Source organism: Pelophylax lessonae (assembly GCF_965119305.1).
Source record: "Pelophylax lessonae genome assembly, chromosome: 2".
Lineage (NCBI taxonomy): Eukaryota > Metazoa > Chordata > Amphibia > Anura > Ranidae > Pelophylax > Pelophylax lessonae.
Window position 1 is genome coordinate 639,263,343 of NC_138769.1, and position 26,809 is coordinate 639,290,151.

Consider the following 26,809-nt stretch of genomic DNA (forward strand, 5'->3'; position numbering starts at 1 on the left):
GCGTACCTTTACAAACCAATTCAATATCGAGTGCACTGAATGTACTGCAAACAAATTTCAAAAGCTGCTAAAATGCTTTTAGTGGCATGTTTTTTGTCTGGAAGCTCCTAACTATAGCTGGTAAATTTGAAATATTGTATCTATATCTGTCACACAGAGATAAAATATTAGGCATGTGCATACAAAGTGCTATACTTATTAGACATTCAGCTCCATTTTTATTTGTGTGTTCCAAAGCTGTGCTCAGCAGATCTCGAGTAGAGTAATTGCAATGAATGCCTCCACAGATGCTATAGCCAGCATTTACTTTAATACAACGCAATACAGGTAAAAAAGCAAATACTTTTTCAACTGCTCTTAAGGCCTCATGCACACTGGATGGTATAAAAATGTCAGTAGAAAGCTAAAGTGGTAGAAGGAGTTTTTCAGCTTTTTTGCAGTAGCATTTTTCAGCATTTTTTTAGCTTTTTTTCAGCTGTAGATTTTTTTAGCATAACTATACTCCCACAGAAGCTTATGGCTCAAAAACGTGGAAAAATGCCAATCAGCCACGTTTTTCAACGTTTTTCATTTTTTTTGTTTAAAAATGTTTATTGCAAAAATATGTCATACAAAGGTTGTTCACATATATAGAGTGCACATGTACAGATTACAAACTTCCATAAATCAATGCAATAACAATAGAAAAGTATATATCTCAAAAAATAGATTTGTTGTGAAGAAAAAGATAATAACCTATATATATATAGCTATTTTTTTTTCAATTTTATAAACAAAAACAATAAGAAACAAAAAGACAACTCTCAAAAGATGAATATCTCGAAGTATCTCAAATGTTTATAGAAAGTAGAATAAGTTAATGTCATCTGCTCCCACGATTAGATGGAAGATACAACACCAGGTTGAGTAGATCTAAAGAGTTTAGAGGGCAATTGGCATATTGACCCAAATAAATGATGCATGTAATTATTGTATCATCCTTTGGGGATATGTATTTAAGTGACTAAGGAACATTTATATAAATACCATGGGGTCCATTTTTTGTCAAAAGCCTTTTTTGAGTTAGTGATAGAATGGTGTAAGCATTCCACGGAACGAATCTCTTCTATTCTGTTGAGTACCATTGGATAAGGGATTTCCTGATTTTTCCATTGAAAGGCCACCGTCCACATTACTGCAATGCAAATAGTGTGTATCAATCTAGTTAGAGAAGAGGATATATCTGGGATGTCATGAAACAATAGACACTATGGCAAAGTGAGTGTTATTTTTTTGTCTGTTAGTTTTTCAATTAGGGAGGAAACTAGAGACCAGGTGTGAGCAATCTTGTTACAATCCCAAAATATATGTTTCAAGGAGCCAATTTCCCCACAACCCCTAAAACAAGTGGGTGGTATTTCTGGGAAAAATGTATTTAGTTGTTCAGGGGTATAGTACCTACGGGTAAAAACCTTCATGGCCATTTCTCTGATACTAATGGATTTTGTGGATTTACGTATATTTAGGGTCATTTTAGACCATTCTTGTAAGGAAAATGTTAATTGTATATCTTTTTCCCAATCTGACGTACAGTTAAATTTTTCACTCTTTGTTATATTGCAGCCATTTGGTAAAATCATTTAGGTTCATTCTTCTTCCTCATGAATGTACACATAGCACCCCATACTGACAGAAAAACACAGAATTGTTGACATTGTTGCAGATTTATTAAAAAAGAAAAACTGAAATATCACATGGTCCTAAGTATTCAGACCCTTTGCTGTGACACTCATATATTTAACTCAGGTGCTTTCCATTTCTTCTGATCATCCTTGAGATGGTTCTACACCTTCATTTGAGTCCAGCTGTGTTTGATTATACTGATTGGACTTGATTAGGAAAGCCACACACCTGTCTATATAAGACCTTCCAGATCACAATGCATGTCAGAGGAAATGAGAATCATGAGGTCAAAGGAACTGCCTGAAGAGCTCAGAGACAGAATTGTGGCAAGGCACAGATCTGGCCAAGGTTACAAAAAGATTTCTGCTGCACTTAAGGTTCCTAAGAGCACAGTGGCCTCCATAATCCTCAAATGGAAGACGTTTGGGACGACCAGAACCCTTCCTAGAGCTGGCCGTCCGGCCAAACTGAGCTATCGGGGGAGAAGAGCCTTGGTGAGAGAGGTAAAGAAGAACCCAAAGATCACTGTGGCTGAGCTCCAGAGATGCAGTCAAGAGATGGGAGAAAGTTGTAGAAAGTCAACCATCACTGCAGCCCTCCACCAGTCGGGGCTTTATGGCAGAGTGGCCCGACGGAAGCCTCTCCTCAGTGTAAGACACATGAAAGCCCGCATGGAGTTTGCTAAAAAAAACACCTGAAGGACTCCAAGATGGTGAGAAATAAGATTCTCTGGTCTGATGAGACCAAAATAGAACTTTTTGGCCTTAATTCTAAGCGGTATGTGTGGAGAAAACCAGGCACTGCTCATCACCTGTCCAATACAGTCCCAACAGTGAAGCATGGTGGTGGCAGCATCATGCTGTGGGGGTGTTTTTCAGCTGCAGGGACAGGACGATTGGTTGCAATCGAGGGAAAGATGAATGCGGCCAAGTACAGGGATATCCTGGACAAAAACCTTCTCCAGAGTGCTCTGGACCTCAGACTGGGCCAAAGGTTTACCTTCCAACAAGACAATGACCCTAAGCACACAGCTAAAATAACAAAGGAGTGGCTTCACAACAACTCCGTGACTGTTCTTGAATGGCCCAGCCAAAGCCCTGACTTAAACCCGATTGAGCATCTCTGGAGAGACCTAAAAATGGCTGTCCACCAACGTTTACCATCCAACCTGACAGAACTGGAGAGGATCTGCAAGGAGGAATGGCAGAGGATCCCCAAATCCAGGTGTGAAAGACTTGTTGCATCTTTCCCAAAAAGACTCCTGGCTGTATTAGATCAAAAGGGGGCTTCTACTAAATACTGAGCAAAGGGTCTGAATACTTAGGACCATGTGATATTTCAGTTTTTCTTTTTTAATAAATCTGCAACAATGCCAACAATTCTGTGTTTTTCTGTCAGTATGGGGTGCTATGTGTACATTCATGAGGAAGAAGAATGAACCTAAATGATTTTAGCAAATGGCTGCAATATAACAAAGAGTGAAAAATTTAAGGGGGTCTGAATACTTTCCGTACCCACTGTATATTTCAACTTCACGAGAGATGAAGTCTATATACAATCTAGAAATTGCACTCCTAGCCAATGGTTCTATCAAGCACAAGTGTTCGAACATCTTGAGAGAATCACCAGATGAGCGGGAGAAATATTTTTTTCATTTTTTTAAGCTTTTATTAGAGTTAGAGCGTTTTTACAGCTGAAAAACTCCTCCTTTTTTCCAGGCAGAAAACGCCCCTGCCATAAACTGCTGATAACAGCTTATGTGTGCATGGACACATAGGATAACATGCTGGGGAGTTTATTGGCTGTAAAAAAAAAAACGTCTGACACCAAAAACAGCAGCTGTAAAAACGTGCAGTGTACATGAGGTCTAAGTATTGTATAATGAAACTCAATATTTCACACAAAGCATCAGGAATTACTCAGAATGCATCAGGAATAGACTCTGCTCTCCACTGCATTGAACAGCATCACCCTGTAGTGTCAGCCAAGCCTATAGCAATAGCTTAGACTTTGCATTGCAAAAGATTCTCAGCAAGCGTTTTTATTTATTTACCCATAAAGCCCAAGATCAATTTTCAATCCTACTCAAAAGAGGAATGCACAATGTCTTAAGAAGAATGCACAATCCTTAACCACTTCTGGACCGGAAGGTTTTACCCCCTTAGTGACCAGACCATTTTTTGTGATTACTGCATTATTTTAATGGACAATTGCACGGTCATGCGACGCTGTACCCAAATAAAATTTATGTTCTTTTTTTCCCACAAATAGAGCTTTCTTTTAATGGTATTTGTTCGCCTGTGCGATTTTTATTTTTTTGCGCTATAAACAAAAAAAGAGCGATAATTCTGAAAAAAAAAACAATATTTTTCACATTCTGCTATATAACATTCCCAATAAAAAAATGTAAAAATCAAAAATGTTTCATCATTTTATGCCAATTTGTATTCTTCTACATATTTTTGGTAAAGAAAATTCCAAAAAGTGTATTTTGATTGGTTTGCGCAAAAGTTATCACGTCTACAAACTAGGGGAAAAGATTTATGTCATTTTTATTTATTTATTTATTTATTTTACTTGTAATGGCAGCGATCAGCGATTTTTAGTGGGACTGCGATATTGCAGCGGAAAGATTGGACCCCTAACTGACATTTTTTGGGGGCACAGTGACATTACTACAGTAATCAGTGCTAAAAATATGCACTGTTACTGAAATAATGACACTGCCAGGGAAGGGGTTAACTCAGGGGCGATCAAAGGGTTAAGTGTATGCCTAGGGGGTGTTTTCTAACTGTGAGGGGGATGGGCTTGTGAAATCAACACAGCGACCTGTGTTCCTAAATAGGAGGATCACAGGCGCTCTGTGCTGATTCCTGAGAGAACAACGATCTACTGTGTTTACAACAGCAGACCGCTGTTCTCTCTCCACGGGGAGCGAACACTGGTGCCCGGCCAGTACAGGTACGGCGATTCACGCAGCCGAGACAGCTTGTCACAGTATATCTGCAGCGGGTGGTCGGCAAGTGGTTAAAGCACACCATCACCCTCCCCACTTACAGTACTTGCTATTATTGCACTATTACCTCCCTCCTCTCTCTCAATTGGACATTTATTTTTATTTATTTTTAATAATTTTTTCTTATTCCCTTCCCGAACTCCCAGGATTCTTTTCTAGGCAAGAATGATTCCCAGTCTCTTGCAACCTCCTAGGATTTTGACATCACATATCCCAAGATGACTCAGAGTACAGGGCATGCATTGCTCTACATCATTGTGGGGGGGGGGGTCCTGTCATTTCCTGATTGTTGCAGCTGGCCCCCTGATGATGCATTGCAGCATATGGGTATTATCGGGAGCTGGCTGAAAGAACCCAGAAGAGACAGCACCCCCCGATAACATATGTAAAGAATATGGCAGCACTGGTCCTGCAATTAGTGATGGATCTTCATATTGCAGCAATACAACACTGAATTCACTGGACGCTTGAGTATCTATTTTGAGGATAACAAGTGATAAATGTAGAAAGAGATTAAAAAGAAAATAACAAGGGGATGAAGTGTTTAAATCAATCACATTTTATAATATAATGCTTTATTTATTACTATTTTGAAAGACAAATCCTGACTTCTTTGCCAGAGCCAAGGGCACAACTAGAAGTATGGACTCCAAATCAAAGTGTCAGTCTGGAATTAATAATAGGCAGAACAGGCATACAAAAGCAGCAGGCCATGGCTATAACTATGCTCAAAGTCTGATAAGCCATATGAACATCTAAATGTTGAGTGAAGAAATGGCTGTAGATGGCTTTACAACCTACTGTGGAACAATAAAGTGAGACTTATTCAGTCTGTCTGTTAATGTTACCCAAATAAGTTAAGACAGCCCCCCCCCCCCCCCCAAATGCAGTGGCTGTATTTGAGTCTCTTAAACATTAAATGATTTAAAAAAATCCACACAATGAGATGAACTTTTGTACCAGGTGCTCCTCCATACACATTCAAAAAACTACTATCTGCCAAGGTGCTATAAGAGGCGTAGTGGCCTAGGACAAGAACAGAGTCAACCCATACTACACTTTACGGATTTGTTTTACATAGATTCATCAGAACCAATTTTTATTTCTTTCCACCCAGCTCTGTCAGGTTTATCTTGCTATCTAGCTTTTTTTTAGGGAAATTTTCCCTCACTTCCTTTCAGAACAGAAGAATATATAAAGGTTATAACTTCTGAAGTTCTGACAATGTTTTTATTATCTTAGTAACAACTGCATCCTCAGTTATTTGTACATGTGTAACAGGGACAGGAAGTGAAGAAATATCTCCACAATGCGATCACAGACAGAAAAAAAATATTATGTCGTCCTACTTTGTCCAGAACTAAATAGAAAAATCCTGGCTGGCACTTTATGTAGTACACAATGGTAATTTCTCTATCGTTCATTGACGGACACAGCTCCTGATATTCATAATCATTGGGTTATTCTACTCCCAATGGAGTAGGACACTAGGCAGAAAGGAATTCTGGCTACACCCATGAGCAGTCCCAGGGGGTATACTCCCTCTCTCTGCTATAGCCACTCAGTTTTTTTCTACTTAGTCAGGAGGAGTAAGGACCTATTTCCTTTCTGGGATCTTTGGTCTTGGCAACATTTTTTAGATAGAATTTTTTTTTTCCTGTGAGATTTACAATTAACTGCCAGACTGGGTAACAGGGCTGGATAATCTACAGTAGATCCAGTGGTCACCCCAGGTGGCCAGTGAGCGCGCACAGATCCCAGCTCAGTGATAGGTCAGCCATGACATAGCCCAACTGGACAGGGGCTGGCCTGCGAGTTAAACCCCTCGCGAGGTCACATGTGTTCCTCCTGGCCGACAGCTCCCCCATTTCGATGGAGAGTGGTTCTGTCTGGAGCAGTGCCTGCCTGGTTCCTGGTATAGTGAGTAGCTGCCCCCCCTCTACCGCTGGAGGGTTTTGGGGTGCACGTGGGCCCCTCCTTTTGGCAGTCTGACCCCCGAGTTCCCCTCCTTCCTTCAGCTACCCCCCTTGCCAAGTCCATTATCCTGCCCCCCTCCATGCTGGGGAAATTTAGATGGTCTGACCAATTTCCTGGGATGGGGGCAGGGTGCTAAATGGCGATAGGGGCCAGGGGGTGTGCCGCTGGTGACCGGGTGATCAATTGTGCTGAGGGGGGTTGTACCTGATGGGGGCTCCTGCCAGGGCCCCCGTCCTGCCTGGATCTGTCCTTGAGGCCTGGTCTCCCTCCTGGGTCCCTGTTAGCCTTGTGGTGCTTCACAGAGCCGCCATTTTGATGTAGCCTGTGTTTTTGCCATTGGATGACAGTGGAGCCCTGTAGTAGGTGGTGATTTTGGCGGTAGGAGCCCCTCCTCATCCCCTGATGCTGACTCCTGGATCATTTTACTTCCTGATCACCGCACGTGTAGTGCAGAGTCTCCTGGTGGCTAAAGGTGCTTGTTTCTGCGGCTGGTGGGGTCCTCTCCCTCTCTGCTGAGGATTGCTTGGTGCTTTGTGCCTAGCAACCGGGTGGCACTTCCTGCGTGGTGGGGGTTGTCCCTTAGCCGTGTTTTACACTTTTTGTGGGGTCCCCCTGGTGACTCACTTCCCCACCTGATCCTCTCTCTGAGGCTGCGGGGCCCTCTGGGTCCCAACCATCCATCCATGCACCTGGAGTCCCTTGTATCCCAGGTGGAGGTGGAGGTAGCTTGTTGGCGATGGGCCAGCAAAAAAGCACCTCCTGCCTTCCCTGCCTCATCTGTCTCATCCTGAATCTTATTCGACCCCTGTGGATGTGGGTCACCCTGCTGGGCCTGCAACCACGCGCCTGGAATCCTCTGATAGTGAGGATGATTCCTCCACGCCTGCGATTGCACATGAGAAGGCGCTGGTGGATGCACTGATTGTATTTGTGCGTGAGACCCTGAAGATGGAGGATGCAGCTAAAGCTGAAGCAGCTGCGATGGAGGCGCAGGTGCCTTTGGCACTTACAAGCCATCCGTCGCAGCAAAGGTGTTTCCTTTCCCTGCCTATTTTGACAGAATTATCGCTAAAGAGTAGGGACGACCAAAGCATCCCCGTGGGGTCCCTAAGCGCTTTACTAGGCGCTAACCCTATGAGGAGTCCCTTCTTGAGAAGTGGACTGTACCACCCATGGTGGACCCTCTGGTTTCCAGATTAAACAAGGCAAACATGATTCCATTTGATTAGACCCTGGGCCTTTAAGGATCAAGCTGACCGGAAGGTGGAGGCTGTGGCCCGCACAATTACACTCTGGTTGGTTCGGCAATGAGGCCGGTATTCGCCATTGCCCTAGTGTCGCAAGCTCTGACCGAGTGGGCTAAGCTCCTACATGGTGACCTGGATGGGGAACAGCCCCCCCCTGCCTTTGCCAAGCTCACAGACCAGCTGGTCCAGGGGCTTTAGTTTATCTGTGATTCCAATTTGGATGCAGCTCCCCTGATGGTGCACCTCTCTGTTTTGGCAGTGGTCCTTCGGTGTGTTATCTGGCTCAAGTGCTAGTCTGCAGATCAGACTTCAGAAAAGGCCTTGACTGATCTTCCTTTTTAAGGAGATCGCCTGTTTGTAGCTACCCTGGATGACATTGTTTAGGTCTCACAGGGAGGAAGTGTACTTTTCTTCCGCAGGCTACTAAGGGCAAGGAACCTCATTGAAGGCCTTCCTTCTCTGCTCATAAGAAGTTTTTTCGTCCTTCAGAGTGGACTGACAAGGGCTCAAAGCCTTTTAGGGCCTCTTCTTGAGGATCCAAATGAAACTGGTCTGGCAAGCCAAGATCGGGCTTCTCCAGACCCGGGGACAATGCTCCTTCTGCATGAAGATGCGCCCTCCACCGTATCGGGGGGGGGGACTTCTTCGCTTGTTTCTGCACCCGTGGACTTCCCAGGTGCAAGACAAGTGGGTCCACGATTCATTTGGTCTGGCTACAAAATCGAGTTTCACTTTTTCCTTCCAACGTGCGCCTGTCCCCAGACCTCTTACAGGCCCTGTTTGGGGCGGTACAGGACCTGTTCCTTCAAGCGGTGATTTTCGCGGTTCCAACCTCTGAAAACTTTCAGGGTTTTTACTCAAACCTGTTCACAGTTCCCAGGAAGGAAGGCAAAGTGCGTCCAATCCTGGACCTCAAGGCACTAAACTGCTTTGTACAGAAGATCAGAATTAAGTTCATTCAAATGGTGGTGGCATCCCTGCGTCAGGGGGATTTCCTCACCTCTATCAAGGAAGCCTACGGTACTGTGGAATCATGGTACTGGGCTACTTGTAGGATCTCCATCTTTGAGCGGAGTCTCCCTCTGCTCTGGTGGAGAACCACCTCTTCGGGAGTTCGGCTGGATTCAGAATTTTCAGAAGTCTGCTCTGGTATACAAGGTCCCTGCAAAGGGAAATTCTGACCAAATGGGACAGGACCCCGCAGTCTCTGGACAATCAGATCCTGCGCACGACGAAGTCCCTAATATGGTGGCTTAGTTCTCTGGCGCTTTGACTGGGAAATTCCTTCCTCCTCTTGTATTGGACAGTGGTCACCACAGATGCCAGCCTGTTCCACTGGGGAGGCGTCCTCTGCAAGCATTCTGCTCAGGGGATCTGGACGCTTGAAGAGTCGAGACTCCCGATCAATGTCTTGGAACTCCGAGCAATCAGACTGTGTCTGAATCATTGGACGGATCATCTACTGGACAACCTTGAAGATGATCTGTCCAATTCAATCGGACAATGCCACAGCCATGGCTTATGTCAATTACCAAGCGGGCACAAGAAGTTTCTTGGTGGATCTGGAGCTAGCCGGCATTCTATGGTGGGCAGAACGGTTCGTTCCAGCCCTCTCCGCTGTACGCATTCCTGGAGTGGAAAATTGGCAGGCGGAATACCTCAGTCGGCAGGCGTTGCACCACGGGGATTGGTCCCTTCATCCGGAGGTGTTTCATCACCTGTGTCTCCGGTGGGGCACCCCTGAGGTGGATCTGTTGGCATCTCAGCTCAACAGAAAGGTGCAGAGGTTTGTGGCTTGGTCAAGGGATCCTCTGGCGGACGCCACAGACGCGCTGGTGGCCCCGCGGGGTCAGTATCGTCTGATTTATGCCTTCCCTCCTCTCAAGCTTCTGCTAAGACTTCTACGCAGGATTGTGGCAGAAGGGACTCCAGTCATCTTAGTGGCTCTGGACTGGCCTCACCTGGCTTGGTACGGCGATCTGGTGTAGCTGGTCGCCAACATTCCTTGGCAGCTTTCTCTCAGGGAGGATCTGCTGTCCCAAAGATCTTCCATCTTGCTTTACAGTGGCTGGCTTTGACAGCTTGGCTGTTGAACGCCAGGTGCTGAAGGATAGGGATTTATCTGAGTCGGTGATTCCTACAGTGTTGAAAGCTAGGAAATCTACATCTAGGAAGATCTACCATCGTACATGGAAGACGTACATTGCATGGTGTGAGTCACTTTTGGTTCATCCTCGCTCCTTCTCGGTGGCTTGGATCTTGACCTTCCTTCAACGGGGGGTTGAACAGATATTGGTCTTGAGTACCATCAAGGGCCAGGTGTCAGCTTTGGCAGTCTTCCAACGACCTTTGGCCACACAATCCATGGTGCGTAACTTTCTTCAGGGTGTCCGACATTTGTTTCCTCCAGTGCGGGCTCCGTTGCCGCCTTTGGATCCTAATTTGGTGCTTTCAGCTCTACAGAAGCCTCCCTGTAAAAATATTCAGGAGATTTCCCTGCTTACGCTGTCCCAGAAGGTGGCCTTTTAGTGGCTATCACCTCTGCGCGCAGGGTGTCAAAACTGGCCGTGTTATCCTTTCGTTCACCTTACCTGGTGATTCACAGGGATAAGGTGGTTCTTCGCACCTGTCCATCATTCCTTCCAAAGGTTGTCTCTGATTTTCATTTGAATGAAGACATTGTGTTGCCTTATCTGTGTCCCAGGCCTAAACATCTGAAGGAAATTGCCTTGGATGCCTTGGATGCCTTGGATGTGGTCCGGCCAATAAGGGTGTACCTGGCAGCTATAGAGTCTTTCAGGAAGTCAGACTCTCTCTTTGTGCTCATGGATGGACCTCAAAAAGGGTTGTCCGCTTCCTCTATGACCATTTACAGAGGAATCAGACAGACGGTGGTTCTGGCCTATTCCGTCAGGGGTCAGGTTCCTCTTTTCCCTGTCAAGGCACACTCTACTAGGGTGCTTAGTGTCTCCTGGGCTTTCCATCAACAAGCGTAAGTGACCTGGTCTTCGGTGCATACTTTTACAATGTTTTATAAAGTGAATGTGTTGGCATCTGTGGATGCTTCTTTTGGCAAGGTTCACAAGGTTTTGCAGGCTGGACCTGATCCTCTTTGAGGGTTCATTGTTTTTTTAGGTGGGCTCCAGTTGTTTGGCTGAGCTCCTGTTGCCTGGTTGGTAATGTAATGTTTAGCCTTGGAATTTTTTTTTTGTTCCCACCCCTCATGTTTAAAAATCTAATTTTTTCTCTACTGACTAAACGATATTGTGTATTCTGGAAATATAATTATCAATTAGATCTGTATTAGGCAAGCAAAAATGTTGACTGCATACAAATATAGAACGGATACATAATCCTCAATACTGTAAGGCAGGGGTCTCCAGACTTTCTAAAGAAAAGGTCAATTTACTGTCTTCCAAACTATAGAAAGGCTGGATTGTAGCCAGGGAAGAAGAAAATGTTCTGGCATAAGAGGAAGTAAACAATGCCCTATCATTGTTGTCATTGGGAGGAACACTGCTTTAACCACTTCCAGACCGCCCGTCGCAGTTTTACGTTGCTACCTTGACATTAAATAGCAATGTTATGATAGATAGCTGCCAGAACCCCGGTATTTTCTTACAGGACGGCTGGTCCTCTTTCACATAAAAGTGGCCGCAGAATCGCTTTATAGGTGGTGGGAAAGGTGCCCCCCCTTCACTGCTTCCCGGTCTCACAGCTTACTGGAGTTGTCGGTAGTGGGGAAAATGACTAGGTCCTCTCAGGTGCTGTGCAGAAAGTCGAATGAGGGCAAGATGGCTTCCACTCGACTCTATGGCCTTGGAGGACTGAACGACGTCATACATCGCTTCCTCGCAATGGCCTTAAAGGGTCCATTTTTTTCTTGCGGGAAAAAAATGTATTTATTTATTTGCTTATAAGGGTAGATGTGAGATGTGAGATCTTTTTGACCCCAGATCTCACATTTAGGAGGACCTGTCCTGCTTATTTCTATTACAAGGGATGTTTACATTCCCTGTAATAGGAAAAAAAGTGATCAAAAAAAACTTTTTTAAAGGGACAGTGTAAAAATAAAAAATAAAAGGTAAAATAAATAAGAAAAAAAAATTGAAAGCGCCCTGTCCCTCCGAGCTCGCGCGCAGAAGTGAAAGCATGCGCAAGTCGCGCCCACATTTGTAAACCGGGTTCAAACCACACATGTGAGTTATCTCCATGATCGTTAGAGTGAGAGCAATACTTCTAGCACTAGACTTCCTCTGTAACCTGTAGAAATTTTTTGGGAGACTTTTAAGTACCAATGTTTGTCGCCATTCCACGAGCGTGCGCAATTTTGAAGCATGACATGTTGGGTATCTGTTTACTTGGCGTAACATTATCTTTCACATTTTAGAAAAAAATTGGGCTAACTTTACTGTTTTCTTATTTTTTAAATAAAAAAAAAAGTGTATTTTTAAAAAAAAAATTGCGTTTGTAAGACCCCTGCGCAAATACGGTGTGATATAAAGTATTGCAGCAATCTCCCTTTTATTCTCTAGGGTCTTTGTTAAAAAATATATATAATGTTTGGGGGTTCTAAGTAATTTTCTAGCAAAAAATATTGATTTTACCTTGTAAACAACAAGTGTCAGAAATAGGCCTGGTCCTTAAGTGGTTAAGGTGTCATAAATAAATCTAGTATAGAAATATAATGTACTTATGAAATGTTATCATTCATGCAAAAAATGTGCTGCATTTTAGCCCCCGTTTGACTCTGCATTACAGTCTGTACACGTTCAAAGGTGTATACTCATTGAACTCTATGTCACTCATATTTATATTTTTTTTCTTTTGTCATCTATTTCAAAAATGTATTATAACATTTTTACATTGAACTTAATATAAAATTATTTTTTTAGAGCTCTGGAAAAAATTGAAATTCCGAATATTAGCACAAGAATGTTCCAGCCAATGAAGAATCTCACTCACATGTATGTATCTATTGAAAGACATTGTAATTTATTAACACAAACACCTACTATGTATATTTTTGGCCCACTCCTAGTGCCACCAGGCCATCAGGCATACCTATTAGCTAATACAAATGTGGGAAGCAGTAAGACTAAGGCAGGCCATAGATGATGTTATTTTCTTTCCTGCAGTCAGGGATGCAGGAAAGAAAATTACTTGATTCCCACATCAACACAGTCAGTGTTGATGGGGGTATCCATCCCCCAGAGCTGTTCTCCCAACAGGGGGTCACAGGAAAGCCAGCCCTGCTGGCAATAGTCCCACGCTAGAAATCTGACATGCTGGTTGTACCCAAGTTAATCGATGGGTACAATCAGCCTGGCCATACATGGATCAAATCTCGGCCGGTCCCTGCTGAACCAGCCGAGATTGGAACCATCTATGGCCAGCCTAAGGATGACTTCAGGAACTGGAACTGATATTGACATTTGCATATTAGAGAAATTTGTGTTTCAGGGCTCCTGGAAATGGCTTCCTCTTTGTGATGCCAGGTAGTTTCCAGTTTTTTAGGTAGACCACAGGTTCAAATTAAAGAATCAGCACTCTTAATCAGAGTTGTATAAAGTACTCGAAACCCATACTTGAGTAAAAGTACAAGTGCTCGATCAAAAAGTGACTTGAGTAGAAGTGGAAGTGCTCGATCAAAAAGTGACTTGAGTAGAAGTACTAAAGTATTCAACATTTTTTGTACTTAAGTATTGCAAGTAGTTTTTTTAAAAATTTTGCTACTCAAGTACTGAAAGTAAAAGTACCAGTAGTTTTGAAAAAAAAATTGCTACTCAAGTACTGAAAGTAAAAGTACAAGTACTGTGTTATGTAGTTATTAAAGAAAGAAGTCAAAAGTTTGAACATCATATTTTTTATTATTTCAAATGCAGCTTTTATTTATACATACAGTAGCATTTATTTTTGTATGCGCTGATAATACATGTTTTGAGCTTCATGAAATCTGCCATCTACTGTTCTGGCAGTGGTAATTTTTATAATTGTAACGAGTAACTATGCAGCACAAAAAAAAACTATCGGAGTAGAAGTATTGAAATCATTGAAAAAATGTAGTGAAGTAAAAGTGGAAGTAGGAGAAAAAAATGATACTCCAGGAAAGTACAGATACCACCTTTCGGTACTTAAGTATAGTAGTGAAGTAGTTCTACTTAGTTACTTTACATCTCTGCTCTTAATTGAATATGACTGTAAATCGATAATGAGGAGGACTATTTTCAAAGGTTGACAAAGCTGTGCAGATTTATGCAAAATGTTAGTCACCTTTCAGACTAAAATGTTAGTCACCTCTGAGTGTGGTCACAGGGGGGACTTGAAGCAAGCATGGTAGATTTCTAGCAGTGCCATATGTGAGGAATCTGGGGGTGCTTTTTGGGCCACATTTGTATAAAGCGGAGTGTCTAAAGTGAACCTGTGTCCAGCCAGCAACCAGTGGGTGTTTCCTGAAGAGTGCCACTGTGATGGATCTGCAATACAACACCATACCATACACCATATATGACCTTTCTATAATATGAAGGGCATGTTGTTCTGAGAAGCCTTACATGAAATATATTTGGTGGAGGTTGACTTACTGGCGTGGAATACACTTTACTGTCTTCAAGTAGACTTTGTAATTTTCTTGGACAAATCACTTTGTTATTTGTAATGTTTCTCTACTTCTCTTTTTCTACCCTGCTATCTAGTACAGTGGTGTTTTTCATATTTATTAAAATGCAGCACATTATTGTTTACTGAGGTATAGTTTATTGCAAAAGAAACATCGCATATCTTTTCTGCAATAAAAAGCCTCCCTGCTCACAGTGAGTTACAGTGGAAGTATAGTTTCACTTTAAATTATAGGTAATCCACTGACTTTACAGCTACCTGCAGTACATACAACAGTATGTCTACCATTTAGGATTTTTCATAGCAGAGAAATAATCATTTTCTGTGCGCAGTAAACAAACTTTTTCACTTATTGGGCAAAGCACATATGAGAAAACTTTGAAAAGATAATAAAATAATTTTCCTTCAAAGAATTTTTAGCCCTGGACTAGGCATAAGCTCCATTTTCTGCAAATGTAAAGATTTTCCTGCTGTTAGTTGTATATTTGTGAAGATACTGTACATACACAAATTTCTAAATTACATTATCAATCTGGTTTAATATTTGTTACCAGGCTTTATCATGTTATGGATATTATTTAAGCTTCTCTGTCAACTCCCCCCCAGACAAAAATAATGTGTGTCAGATATAAGTATATGTGCTGTATACATCATTATATATTTATTTATTTTTTAAGGGAGTCTCCTTTTTGCCAATCTTGAAATTATGTTTTCCTTTCTTTTTATTAAAGATATTTTAAAAAATTTAGATATTGTTCTTATGCACCTCACGTGCGGGTATGTACACCACTTACAGACGGTATCTCATCATTTGAAAACCTCCTGGCCAACACAATCCTCCGGGTCTTTGTCTGGGTGATAGCCTGCATTACCTGCTTCGGGAACATCTTTGTCATTGGAATGCGATCATTTATTCAGTCAGAAAACAAGACTCACACTATGTCCATAAAGATCTTGTGCTGTAAGTATACATGTATTCATATTCAGAGGACTCATTTTCCTGAATATATAAAAGTGGTGGTTTGCCGCTTTCACTGCAACAAGGCATAGGCTGCCAGATTAGAGCAATCTCACATAAAGTTTAACTTTGGCTATAATACAAAAATGAGAAATGCGACGTAGTCTCTAACTAGCATTACCACAGTAGTATACGGGGGTGTTTTTAATCCTTCTAGTAAATATTTTATTTTTGCATTTCCTGTAAGGGGCCATGCTGTCCATCAAAAGTGTCAGTAAGAGGGTCGGGACCAGGGCTTTTTTTTCAGCTGGAACTTGGTGGTACAAAGCGTACCCTCAAACTTTGCACCTAGTGCACCCCTGAAATCTGTACTCTATGTGAACCCCCCCCCCCAACTCTGCACTCTGTATAATGCACTCCTGGTATTTAATACCACTTTAAGACTCTTCCATTGTTAGTGAAATTTGACCACCCCCACTATTTGATGCGGTTTGGTAGGGTGTGTGGGGATGGGAGATTTGGGTTGTCGTGGTTGGGTTCATGCACCTATTTTCGGAGAAAAAAAGCCCTGGTTGGGACAATGCATATTGCACTTGCAAGGGCGGTTACAACTATCAGTTGTTTTCATAGGACTCATTTTCCAAATTAAACAAAAAAAAACAGTTGTTCCAACAGATTAAAGGTGTTAGCTGAAGTGTAGCTTTAATTTGTTTATCTCATTTAAAACTAGAGTGCTTTGCGAAAGTATTCGGCCCCCGTGAACTTTTCGACCTTTTGCCACATTTCAGGCTTCAAACATAAATATATAAAACTGTAATTTTTTGTGAAGAATCAACAACAAGTGGGACACAATCATAAAGTGGAACAAAATTTATTGGATATTTCAAACTTTTTTAACAAATAAAAAACTGAAAAATTGGGCGTGCAAAATTATTCAGCCCCTTTACTTTCAGTGCAGCAAACTCTCTCCAGAAGTTCAGTGAGTTATAAATAGAATCCACCTGTGTGTAATCAAGTCTCCGTATAAATGCACCTGCACTGTGATAGTCTCAGAAGTCCGTTTAAAGCGCAGAGAGCATCATGAAGAACAAGGAACACACCAGGCAGGTCCGAGATAGTGTTGTGGAGAAGTTTAAAGCCAGATTTGGATACAAAAAGATTTCCCAAGCTTTAAACATCCCAAGCAGCACTGTACAGCACTCTAAAGCTGACCATACACTGTTCATTTTTTTTTTTTCATTCAACCACCAGGAGAAAAAATGGATTCCTCCACTGATACCAATGAGGTTAATGGAGGAATCTCCCCACACATGCACACACACTGGGACATTCTGCAGCTGTACCCACTGATCAAGGAAAGTTTTTAAACTTGTCCCTTCGACAGAAGTCAATCAAAGCGAAAGTGAGAATGACCAAACACGCTGATTGAAATTTAATTGGTGTACTGTATGTCCATCCTAAGATGACTCTAAATAATATCCTTTTTTCCACAAAAAGAATTCATAGTTAGTGGTCCTGTAATCCATTTTTATTAAATCTTTTCTTATTGTGTTTTTCTTCCCCCTTGTAATGTCCTCCTTGACACATTTAACCTGTCCATTTACCACTCACTTTTGTTTGTTTGGAACGAGCAATGCATGCCATGTGGACTGCTCTATGCACACTGCAAATCCCATAGGCCATAGTTCATAGTCCCTGGTCCATCTCGGAAGATAGCAATAGAGCATGGCTATGTTCCTACATACAGTGGGACCATGGAGAACAAACATAGCCATCCTCTACAAAGGAAGTCAAATCACAACAGCAAAAAAAAAGAAAAAAGAAATATGGAGGAGTCTGAGCGCAATACCATGTACCATTTTAAGTTAAAGTGATTTTAAAGGCAAACTTTTATTCTTATAAAATAACAAACATGTTATACTTACTTTCTTTGTGCAATAATTTTGCACTCCTGGCCCCTCCCCCCTGCTAAGTGCCCCATAGCTAACCACTTGCTATGTGTGCACTTGTGCGTGCTCGCTCCTGAGCCAACTCTGTGTATCCATTGACACATCGAGTGTTTCTCAGCCCCACCCACTCCTCAGTGGCTATAATTGACAGAAGGCTCCTGCTGCTGTCTCTGAGCCAATGAAGAGAGAGAGAGCCGAGAGAGCCTCTGCTCTTGTGCACATCGCTGGATCGAGATCGGGCTCAGCTAAGTATTTTGGGGCACTGTGCGCAGAAGGTTTTTTACATTAAAGTGACTGTAAAGTCTCGCTTTTATTCCTATAAAAATAACAAACATATTAAACTTACCTGCTGTGTTGCAGTGGATTTGCAAAGAGCAGCCCGATCCTCCTCTTCTCGGGTCCCTCTTCTGTGATTCTGGCCCCTCCCTCCTGTTGAGTGCCCCCACAGCAAGCGGCTTGATTTGGGAGCACCCGAGCTGAGTCACAGCTCCCTGTGTCCATTCAGACATAGAGCCCTGACCCTGGCCCCGCCCCTTCTCTCCCCTGGCCCGCTACTATGTCTCAGCCAATCAGGAGGGAGAATCTTGGACGGCTGAGAAACTCGTGGACATTGCTGGACAGAGAGGGACCTCAGGTAAGTGTTAGGGGGTCTGGGGGGGGGCTGCTGCACACAGATGGCTTTATATCTTAATGCATAGATTGCATTGGGATAAAAAAACCTCCTGACTTTACAACCCCTTTAATGCATAATAGGTATTAAGCTAACCCTTCTGCCTTTAGAACCACTTTAGGAATGTATACTTGAATAGAATTTTTGAGTTACTTTAAAACTACCCTATGGATATAAGATGATTACCCTGTTGTCAGATTTCACTGCAGAAAAAAACAGAATTGTCAGCTTATTACAGATGAAAAAATGGCAGATCCACTGCTAAAATCAACAGGTATTAAAACTATGTTAAGCGGGGTACTCATTAAAAGAAAACATTTATAATATTTCTAGTAACAGACTGTGTCATATACAGGATGATATGTTTTGTTTTGCCTGTAGTTACACTTTGCCTGACCTGGTCTTTAATAGTGATGGACGAACATCTGACGGGACGGTTCGCGAACGGTTCGTGCAAACTCGCTCAAATGTTTGCGAACCGCAGGTTCGTGGCGGGTCCCATTCATTTTAATGGCAGGCGAACATGAAAAACCTGCAGGTCATATTTGCAGCCACAAAATACTTACTAGCTGTGCACACATAGTCCCACAACATGGACACTGACATACCAGAAGTATTGCTATTGGAAAAGTTGCCATAAATTATTTTTTTTTTTTTTCCAGCAAAAAAAAATTTCATTTTTTTGTAAATCAGCCAGAACTGACAGCAGCCGGTAAATACATGTCAAATACATGTAGGGTCCATTCACATGTCTGTAAAATGGGTCCGCATCCGTGCCACAATTTAGAGGAACGTTTACAGACCCATTGATTTTCAATCCCAGTCTGAAAAATTAGGCACTCACAGGATAAAAAAGTAAGTGTCAGCCAGTACAGGCCCCAAAAATTAGCCAACAGGCATTCACCTGACAGCAAAGAACTTTGTATTCTGTGGCTGAAGGTACATTAGGCATTCACAGAAATTCACAAAATGTTCTTGTAACTTTTGTCACTGTGTGTAGCAGAGTTAACGCAGCGAAAGAGGCAACATTTCTATTATGAAAGTATATTGTTATATAACACCCCGCTTCAATGTGTCGTTTTGGGGGGCCACTGGTCTATCACACCAGTTATAAAAAAAAATTTCCAGTAACTTTTCTCACTGTATGTAGCAGAGTTAACGCAGCGAAAGAGGCAAAATTTCTGCAGTACTCAAATACACTATAATATGCTTACTATATTAGAAAGTATATTATAAGTGTATTACACCCCTATATACTGCACACCAAACAATAGTACATCTATACCAGTCCTTAAAAGGACTTTTGTGGACCTATTAGCTAGCGATTTGTGTCACTATACAGTCTGTCCCTGCTCCACACTGCAACCTCTCCCTACACTGACAATACAAATCCACTATAATATGCTTTCTATATTAGAAAGTATATTATAAGTGTATTACACCCCTATACAGTATATATATATATATATATATATATATATATATAGTATAAACATGGATCGGTCTCATTCAGCTACCTACACAGCATTGAAACTTTCACATCTCTTCTCTCCAACAGGTGCTGACTGTTTGATGGGCGTCTATCTGTTTTTTATTGGAGTGTTTGATGTTAAGTACCGGGGTCAGTATAAAAAGTATGCCTTGCTATGGATGGAAAGCCTACAATGCAGAAGCCTTGGATTTCTTGCCATGCTATCCACAGAAGTATCTGTTCTGCTTCTGACCTATTTGACTTTGGAGAAGTACCTAGCTATTGTATTTCCATTCAGCAACATTCGTCCAGGCCGACGGCAAACACTTATAATTTTGATGACGATATGGGTCATTGGATTTATAATTGCTGTAGTTCCATTCTGGAATGAAGACTTTTTTGGAAATTACTACGGAAAAAATGGGGTTTGTTTCCCTTTGTATCCGGATCAAACAGAGGAGCCTGGAGGCAAAGGATATTCTTTGGGAATATTTCTAGGTCAGTTATATTTTCATTTGCAACTTGCCTCTTCCCTGTGAGGGTCAAGGACATTCTTTATCTAAGAAAAGAGAAGGTGGGCATGTAGCAATTCACTTACCAGACAAAGAAACATGTTTCTGCTCATCCTGATGCTGTCTAGTGTACATTCTAAAGATTTTTGCCAGAAGGAAGGCCTTTATTGCAAATACATAGTTCAGGAGATTTACTAAAACTGGTGCACTCAGAATTTGGTGCAGCTGTGCATGGAAGTCAATTTACTTCTAACTTTAGCTTGTTCAATTAAGCTTTGGCAATAAAACCTGGAAGCTGATTGCATGTTAAGCAGAGTTATACTCTCTAGTTTTAGCAAATAACCTCAAGTTTCTTCTGCTAAAAAAATGTATCCCACTCACAACTTTTTCAATTCAGTACAAAGTTCCACATTTGCATAAAATGCAAGTAAAATGTAATAGGATTACAATTTCACATGGAGCCAGGAATGGAGTCCATAGCGCTGTGTAGTGATGAGCCGAACACCCCCCTGTTCGGTTTGCACCAGAACATCTCGAACAGGGGAAATGTTCTAGCGAATATGCGAACTCCATTAAAGTCTATGGGACACGAACATGAAAAATCAAAAGTCCTAATCTTAAAGGCTTAAATGCAAGTTATTGGCCCAAAAAAGTGTATTGGGGGACATAAATCAATGCAAAACGTTTTATTTTTTAAATTATAGTTTTTACAGGAGCAGTGACTTTAATAATGCTTAAAGTGAAACAATAAAAATGAAAAATGTCTTTAAATATCATGCCTGGGGGGCCCCCTTAATGTTCCTGTAAAGTAGCGCATTTGTGCGAAAAGTAGCCTGCTGCAGCAATACTGACATTTCTAAAGGAAAAAATGTAATTTAAAATTGCTCACGGCTGTAATGTACTGTCGGGTCCTGGCAATACAGATAAAAAAATGAAAACAAAAATTGCGTGGGGTCCCTCCCAAAATCCATACCAGACCCTTATCCGAGCACAAAGCCTGGCTGGCCAGGATGGGGGTGGGGGCGAGCGAGCGCCCTCCTCATGAACCATACCATGCCACATGCCCTCAACATGGGGGGGTGGGTGCTTTGGGGCCCCCCACCCCAAAGCACATTGCCCCCATGTTGATGGGGACAGGGGTCTCTTCCCGACAACCTAGGGCTGTGCTTGTGGGGGTCTGCAGGGGGAGGCTTATCGGAATCTGGAAGCCTGCTTTTCTTGATGCTTCCCGCGCTATGAGCTGTTTTGAGTTTGACAGCTCTTTTATGGGGATCTGATGTCACCAGCCGCCCCACAATGCACTGCTCAGGTACAATGAATAAATTACATGACGTCAGTTTATTCACTGCACCTGAGCAGTGCATTGTGGGGCGGCTTGTGAAGTCAGATCCCTATAAAGGAGCTGTCAAACTCAAAACAGCTCATAGCGCAGGAAGAGTCCGTAGAAGCAGGAGCTTCTTTTTATTTGTTTTTCTATTTTTCGGGCGGGTGGGTGACTGATCATCGGGGGACACTATTTATTTATTTTTTTAGGGCTTTTCCAAAACTGGCTTTTGTCTTTATTTTTTTGTACATTTTTTTGTTGAATGGGTAGGGGTACGATGTCCCCGATATCCATTAGGGGGGGCCGGGATCTGGAGCCCCCTTGTTAAAGGGGGCTTCCAGATTCTGATAAGCCACCCCCAGCAGACCCCCACAACCACAGCCCACGGTTGTCGGGGAGAGACCCCTGTCCCCATCAACATGGGGGCAAGATGCTTTGGGGTGGGGGGGCAGAGCTTCCCTGCCCCAAAGCACCCACCCCCCCCATGTTGAGGGCATGTGGCCTGGTATGGTTCAGGAGGGGGCACTCGCTCCCCCCACCCCCATCCTGGCCAGCCAGGCTGTGTGCTCGGATAAGGGTCTGGTACGGATTTTAGGGGGAACCTCATGCCATTTTTTTTATTTTGGCACGGGGTTCCCCTTAAAATCTATACCAGACCCAAGGGGCCTGGTATGGACTTGGGGGGACCCCACGCCGTTTTTTTAGCAATACTGACATAAACTGAAGTGCCTATATATATATATATATATATATATATATAAAACTTTAAGGTATACACTGCACTATCGTATCTCAACAAACTGTAAAAAGCAAAACAGCAATGTAATATTAACTATAGAATTCCACTTATAAATCACCTGCTAGCCAAAGGGATTTGAATCCCACAACCTTGCAATTGCAAGCCTGGTATTCTACCAGCTACACCACCGTCAAGCACGCTTAGGCTGAACACACTTTCCCTGCCTAACTAACTAACTCCTATCTCACCCTACACACAGTGGATGAGATAAAAGTTAGGGAAAGTGTGTTCAGCTTAAGCAGGCTTAATGGTGGCGTAGGTGGTAGAATACCAGGCTTGCAATTGAGATGGCTGTGGGTTTGAATCCCCTGACCAGCATGTGATTTATTGGAATCAGCGGTCAGAGTCCATGATAATGCGGGAACTCAAAGTTCCTGTGAAGAAACCCATTTGTTCGTCATTCGACAAACGAGCGAACAGCCAGTGTTCGAGTCTAACTTACGTTCGACTCAAACTCAAAGCTCATCCCTAGCGCTGTGTAAGCTAGCTTCAGCAAATCAGTTTGGAGACTACGTGGGAATTCTTTCCCCAGTTCTTGCGTTAGAACAGAGTGGTGCTGAAGAAAGGACTGAAGAGGGCAATTGGCTGGGATCGAGGGGGGGGTGGAGTTAGGTGACCCTTTCGCTTTGCTCTCTCTATATAAAAGAAAGGACCACTTTAGACCTAATAACAAAAATAATTTGAGTCCCTTTAAAACCTGGCGAAATGGAAAAGTGGGTTTGTCATCCACAGCAACCAGTCACATACTGTATATGCCTACAAACGGGATTTCTCTGAGGGAAAATGGAAAAATAAACAAATATAAAAATTGTTTGTATGATAAGAAAAATAAAATGAGGTCTTTAAAGCGGAACTATACTGCATGTGAGCACCACAATCCAAAAACTTGATTTAAAGGAGTTGTAAGGTCAGCAGATTTTTTATCTTAATGCATTCTGTGCATTAAGATAAAAAACCTTCTGTGTGTAGCAGCTTCCCCAGCAACCCCTAATACTTACCTGTGCTCCATCCCTTTCCAACGATGTCCACAAGACCCTCGGGACTCTCTCTCCTGATTGGCTGAGACACAGCTGCGGTGCCATTGGCGCCTGCAGCTGTCAATCAATGTCAGTTAGCCAATTAGGAGAGAGGGGGTGGAGCCAGACATCAGCTCCATGTCTGAACAGATACACAGAGCTGCAGCTTGGTTTGGGTGCCCCCATAGCAAACTGCTTGCTGTGGGAGCACTCGATAGAAGGGAGGAGCTAGGATCAGCAACCAGGGACCCAAGAAGAGGAGGATTCGGGCTGCTCTGTGCAAAACCAACTGCAGAGAGGTGGTATGTAGAACATGTTTATTTTTTGTTTGTTTTTTAAAGAGACTTTACAATCCCTTTAATTTTATTTTATTATTTAAAGAAAACTCGCCCATCCATTCATGTCCCCATGCTTTTTTTTGATGAGCAATCACTTTGAAAAACACCCCTTAGCATTTCTGGCTGTGGCCATCTTGAGATAGGGCAGATGATTTATGTAGCATTTTCTTCCTGGGATCCATCTACCCTTAGCTCAGGCATGCAGACAGGAGGGTGTGCTTAGCTGTGAAAACCTCTCCTCCCCTCCTGAAGACTCCTGGGATGTTTGACATTATTTTCCTAGGCATGGAAACCAGGAAGTAACTGAAGAAACGTGAATAAATTGGTTTAAAACAAGCAACTATTATATACGTTCCCATTTATTTACTAATGCTAGCAGCATAAGGATTAAAATAGTAATTGTTGATTGAGAGAGTGAAGTTCCGCTTTAAGCATGAGACAAGTTGTGCATCTTTATACTGAATTAAAATTATACACATGCAAATCAATATATATCATAATACTTGCCAGTGTGTACAAATACAGGGCAAAGAACATGCCCCCATCATTATGTCAGAGCATGTGACTATAAAAGTATGTGCTATGTTGTAATGTAAAATGGTAGAAAGATAAACTATGATCTATAAGTGCGTTCACAGCTGAATATGGTTATCTTCTATCATAGCTAAGTATGGCTATTTCTTTCAGCTAGTGAGTCCTTATTTGCTTTACCCTACAGACATGATTGCATATCAGATAATGTGCCAAAAGGTTTTACTGGTAGTTATTGAGTGCCCCTTACGCTGGCCATACATGGATGGAAATTTGGCTGGTTCAGCAGGGACAAGATGAATTTCAATTCATGTATGGCTGATGTGGTTCAACAGAAGTCGATCTACAAATTGACCTTATTATAAAAAATCCACTCGATCAGTGCTGCGGGCTATAGACTGCAGCAATGACCTGTATATGCTGATGGTGGGAAAGACTTATCCGCTGTCAGAATACAATGATTCAGCGGGATGGATTCCCCCATCCACCTCAAATATGTGGATGCGGAAATGGGTCAATTTTTTCCCTTCAACCCACTAATTAAATCAAAGAAATTGACTCATCTATGACCAGCCTGAGGCTGTGGCAGGGGATCTCAGGTGATGTTCAGGCCAGAGCATGGTAACATGTTCATATCAGTGCTCATCACAACATGCACTGCTAGATGGAAAGAGAAAGACAGAAGGACTGATATGTGAAACACAGGCTACCTAAGAGTGCTATATTTGAGAGAAATTGACTTCTAAGGATTTCCTTTAAAAATGTTACATTCTGCTATATTCCTGCCCTATTCGAGAAGATCTGCAGTGATTCACATTGAATGCTGCCTTGGAAACAATGCCCATAATCCCCAATAGTAACACCCACCCATTATATTGTGTGGCCATCACAGCACTGCCATAACCAGTCAACCAACAATGTTTATGAGACACATAGGTTGGTGGCAAACCTGGACCACCCTGGGGTGTTAGCAACCATTGGGTTGTTACCTTTACATTTATTCTTGCTACATCAATCATTTTTTTACAGATGGGTGATCTTTTCCCACTGGGGAAAGACTGGCTGACCAGTAATTGGTAGTAGCAACTGAGACGAGGCAATGGTGCTGGCCACAGTAGATACAGAAAGGGAGGAGTAACAAAGAGGCAAAGAACACTGCTGAGGTTAGATACCCAATGACACTGAAGTGAGTGAAGTCCATGTACCAGCTAATTTAGCAAAGGTAAAAGAGCTATTAGAAGGGACAAGGTGCAGAGTCTAAGGAGCCATCTGTCTTTCTTCAGAGCATCGCACAAGGGGTGATGGATTTGCTTTTGACAACTCCAAGTTTGCGGCCCTTTAACTCACCCAAGCAGCTACCAGGAACAAAGTACAGGTGTTCAGGAAAGAGTCTCTTGCAGCATAGGCATGCCAGCAACTCAGTGGGACACCAGAAGCAGAGAAGAGTGCATGCGATTACAGGAATGTAAAGCAGTTTGGAATATATAAGGGTCAAAGACACAGGATGCATGCTGGAGTGCACTGGGAATACAGGAGCATGATACAGTCTGGAGGGCACTGGGTTTACAGGAGCAGGATGCATAATGGAGTGCACTTGGGTAACTTGCTGGATACAGACTGGAGGGCACTGGGGTCACAGAAACAGGATGCGAGTTAAAGTGCTCAGGGTCATAGGAGCAGGAAATACACTGAGGTACTTAGGAGGTTCACAAAACCTTAAGAAGCACTGGGGAAAGCAGCAGAGGTACACTGAGGCACTGGAGTGGACGCATTGCTCAAATGCTGAGCCACACGCTAACTAGCTGTTTATGACAGTGTGCCCTCTGTGACTGGCTGTGGCACTGGCAGAACCCAGAAGCTGGTTACCCTGCACAGGGAGAAAAACCGGGCATTAGGGTTCAGAACAATTGAGTGTGACACAAATGTAGGTTCTAATGCTTCACCTTTTGTTTTCAAAAGCTAGTTGACTGGTTAGAGCATAACTATTCTTTTATCTCAACTAAGCAATATACTTGGAATAAAACAGCCTAGAACAGTTTATTGATGCCATTTTTTTCTTTTTACTTCATACTATTAGGTGTTAACCTGGTCGCCTTTATTATTATAGTCTTCTCCTATGTCAGCATGTTCTGCTCCATACAGAAGACAGCTCTGCAGACCTCAGAAATAAGGAGCCACATTCACATGGATGTCGCTGTTGCCAACAGATTTTTCTTCATAGTCTTTTCAGATGCAGTGTGTTGGATTCCTGTGTTTCTTCTGAAGATTCTTTCCTTGTTCCATGTAGAAATCCCAGGTATATGCAATATAACCAAGTGTTATTTTACTAAACAGAAATGCTTACAGGTCTTGTCAGGTATTTCTATACACAGACAATTTGGATGAACAAAAATACTTCATGACATTATTCTGTGCCACTCTATGTCATATCTGTATCTGCAGAACAAATAGAAAAACACACTATTCTGACCACCTTTATTTTTGGGATCTTCAAGGACATCTTGAGCCTTTACCAGTGATATATATATATATATATATATATATATACACACACACACACATATATAATATGACTTATGGGATATATATATACTGTAAAACTGGCTCATGCATGTCTTTATGGACCTTGCTTTGTGCACTGGTATGCAGTCATGTTGGCACTGGAAGGGACCATCCCCAAACTGTTCCCACAAAGTTAAAAGCATGAAATTGTCCAAAATG

General features: G+C 42.4%; 1 protein-coding gene across 2 annotated transcripts in view; it reads left to right on the plus strand.

Moving 5' to 3' along the window:
• The window catches only part of RXFP2 (relaxin family peptide receptor 2), a 453,266-nt gene that overhangs the window by 413,028 nt on the left and 13,429 nt on the right, over positions 1-26,809 (plus strand). For both annotated transcript variants that reach the window (XM_082248385.1, XM_082248386.1), the window contains 4 exons: positions 12,798-12,869; positions 15,252-15,481; positions 19,656-20,066; positions 26,166-26,384. In XM_082248385.1, the coding sequence (XP_082104511.1) occupies positions 12,798-12,869; positions 15,252-15,481; positions 19,656-20,066; positions 26,166-26,384 (932 nt within the window). The remainder of the gene's footprint in view (positions 1-12,797; positions 12,870-15,251; positions 15,482-19,655; positions 20,067-26,165; positions 26,385-26,809) is intronic.